The sequence below is a fragment of the Lepidothrix coronata genome, unplaced genomic scaffold (assembly GCF_001604755.1).
Source record: "Lepidothrix coronata isolate B3197 unplaced genomic scaffold, Lepidothrix_coronata-1.0 Scaffold852, whole genome shotgun sequence".
Lineage (NCBI taxonomy): Eukaryota > Metazoa > Chordata > Aves > Passeriformes > Pipridae > Lepidothrix > Lepidothrix coronata.
In genome coordinates, this window is record NW_016691032.1 from 5,993 (window position 1) to 7,024 (window position 1,032).

At 65.9% G+C, this 1,032-nt stretch overlaps 1 protein-coding gene across 1 annotated transcript in view; it reads right to left on the minus strand.

Moving 5' to 3' along the window:
* Nucleotides 1-64: 64 nt before the first annotated feature.
* LOC108510422 (nuclear RNA export factor 1-like) overlaps nt 65-1,032 on the minus strand; it is a gene marked incomplete at its 3' end in the record, with an annotated part of 5,188 nt that continues 4,220 nt past the window's right edge. The window contains exons 3-5 of the mRNA XM_017840095.1: nt 417-542; nt 241-310; nt 65-153 (exon numbers count right to left, since the gene is read on the minus strand). Of these exons, the coding sequence (XP_017695584.1) occupies nt 65-153; nt 241-310; nt 417-542 (285 nt within the window). The remainder of the gene's footprint in view (nt 154-240; nt 311-416; nt 543-1,032) is intronic.

Genomic DNA, 1,032 nt, shown 5'->3' on the forward strand with positions numbered 1-1,032 from the left:
CTGGGGGTCCCAGCAGGGTGCCAGGGGTCCCAGCAGGGTCTCATTTGGGGGTCCCAGCCCTCACCTCGGGGATGTTCTCCTCGATGATGCGCAGCACCACGCCCATGCAGCTGCGCTGGTTCAGCACCACGTCGATGCTCTGGGCCACCAGGTCTGGGGACAGGGGGAGCAGGGGGGGTCAGGCCCAGCTCCTGCAGCCCCCCCCGGACCCCCAAAGCCCCCCCAGCCCCCCAGACTCACCTGGGTCGACGCGGAGGCTCTTGAGGTCCAGCGCCCACCGGGACCCGTCGTATCTCTTGCTCATGCAAACCTGGGGGGAGAGAGGGGTGAGCCCCCCACCCTGAGCCCCCCCAGACTCCCTGACCCCCATCCTGAGCCCCCCAGGACCCCTGACCCCCACCCTGAGACCCCCCCACCTTGAGCTGCTCGATCTCCTCGGGTTTGAGCTCGTTCTGCAGCGACTGCGGCGGCGCCGACGCGTTGATCACGATCACGACCTGCGGGAGCAGGGACGGAGCCGTGGCTCCCACCCGGAGCACATCCTGCCCCATCCCACCTCATTCCATCCCCACCCCATCCCATCCCTCCACATCCTTCCTCCCGTCTCCACCCCAATCTCACCCAGCTCTCCCCACCCCAACCACCTTCTCCCGTCTTGTCCCACCTCATCCATCCCCTCCCGCCCGTCCCTCCTGTTCCATCCCCATCCCATCCTCTTTTCCACCTCCTCCTATCCCATCCCCATCCCATTCCATCCCACCCACCACTTCCCATCCCACCCATCCCATCCTTGTTCCCATTGTCCATCCTGATCCCATCCAACCCTCCCCACCCCAACCACCTCATCCCATCCCATCCCACCCCACCCCACCCTATCCATCCATCCATCCTGTCCCTTCCTCCCCACTCTCCTACCATCCCACCCCAATCCCAGTCCCGCCTCATCCCATCCCATCCCTTCCTCCCCATCTTCCCACCGTCCCACCCCAATCCCAGTCCCGCCTCATCCCATCCCATCCCTTCCTCCCCATC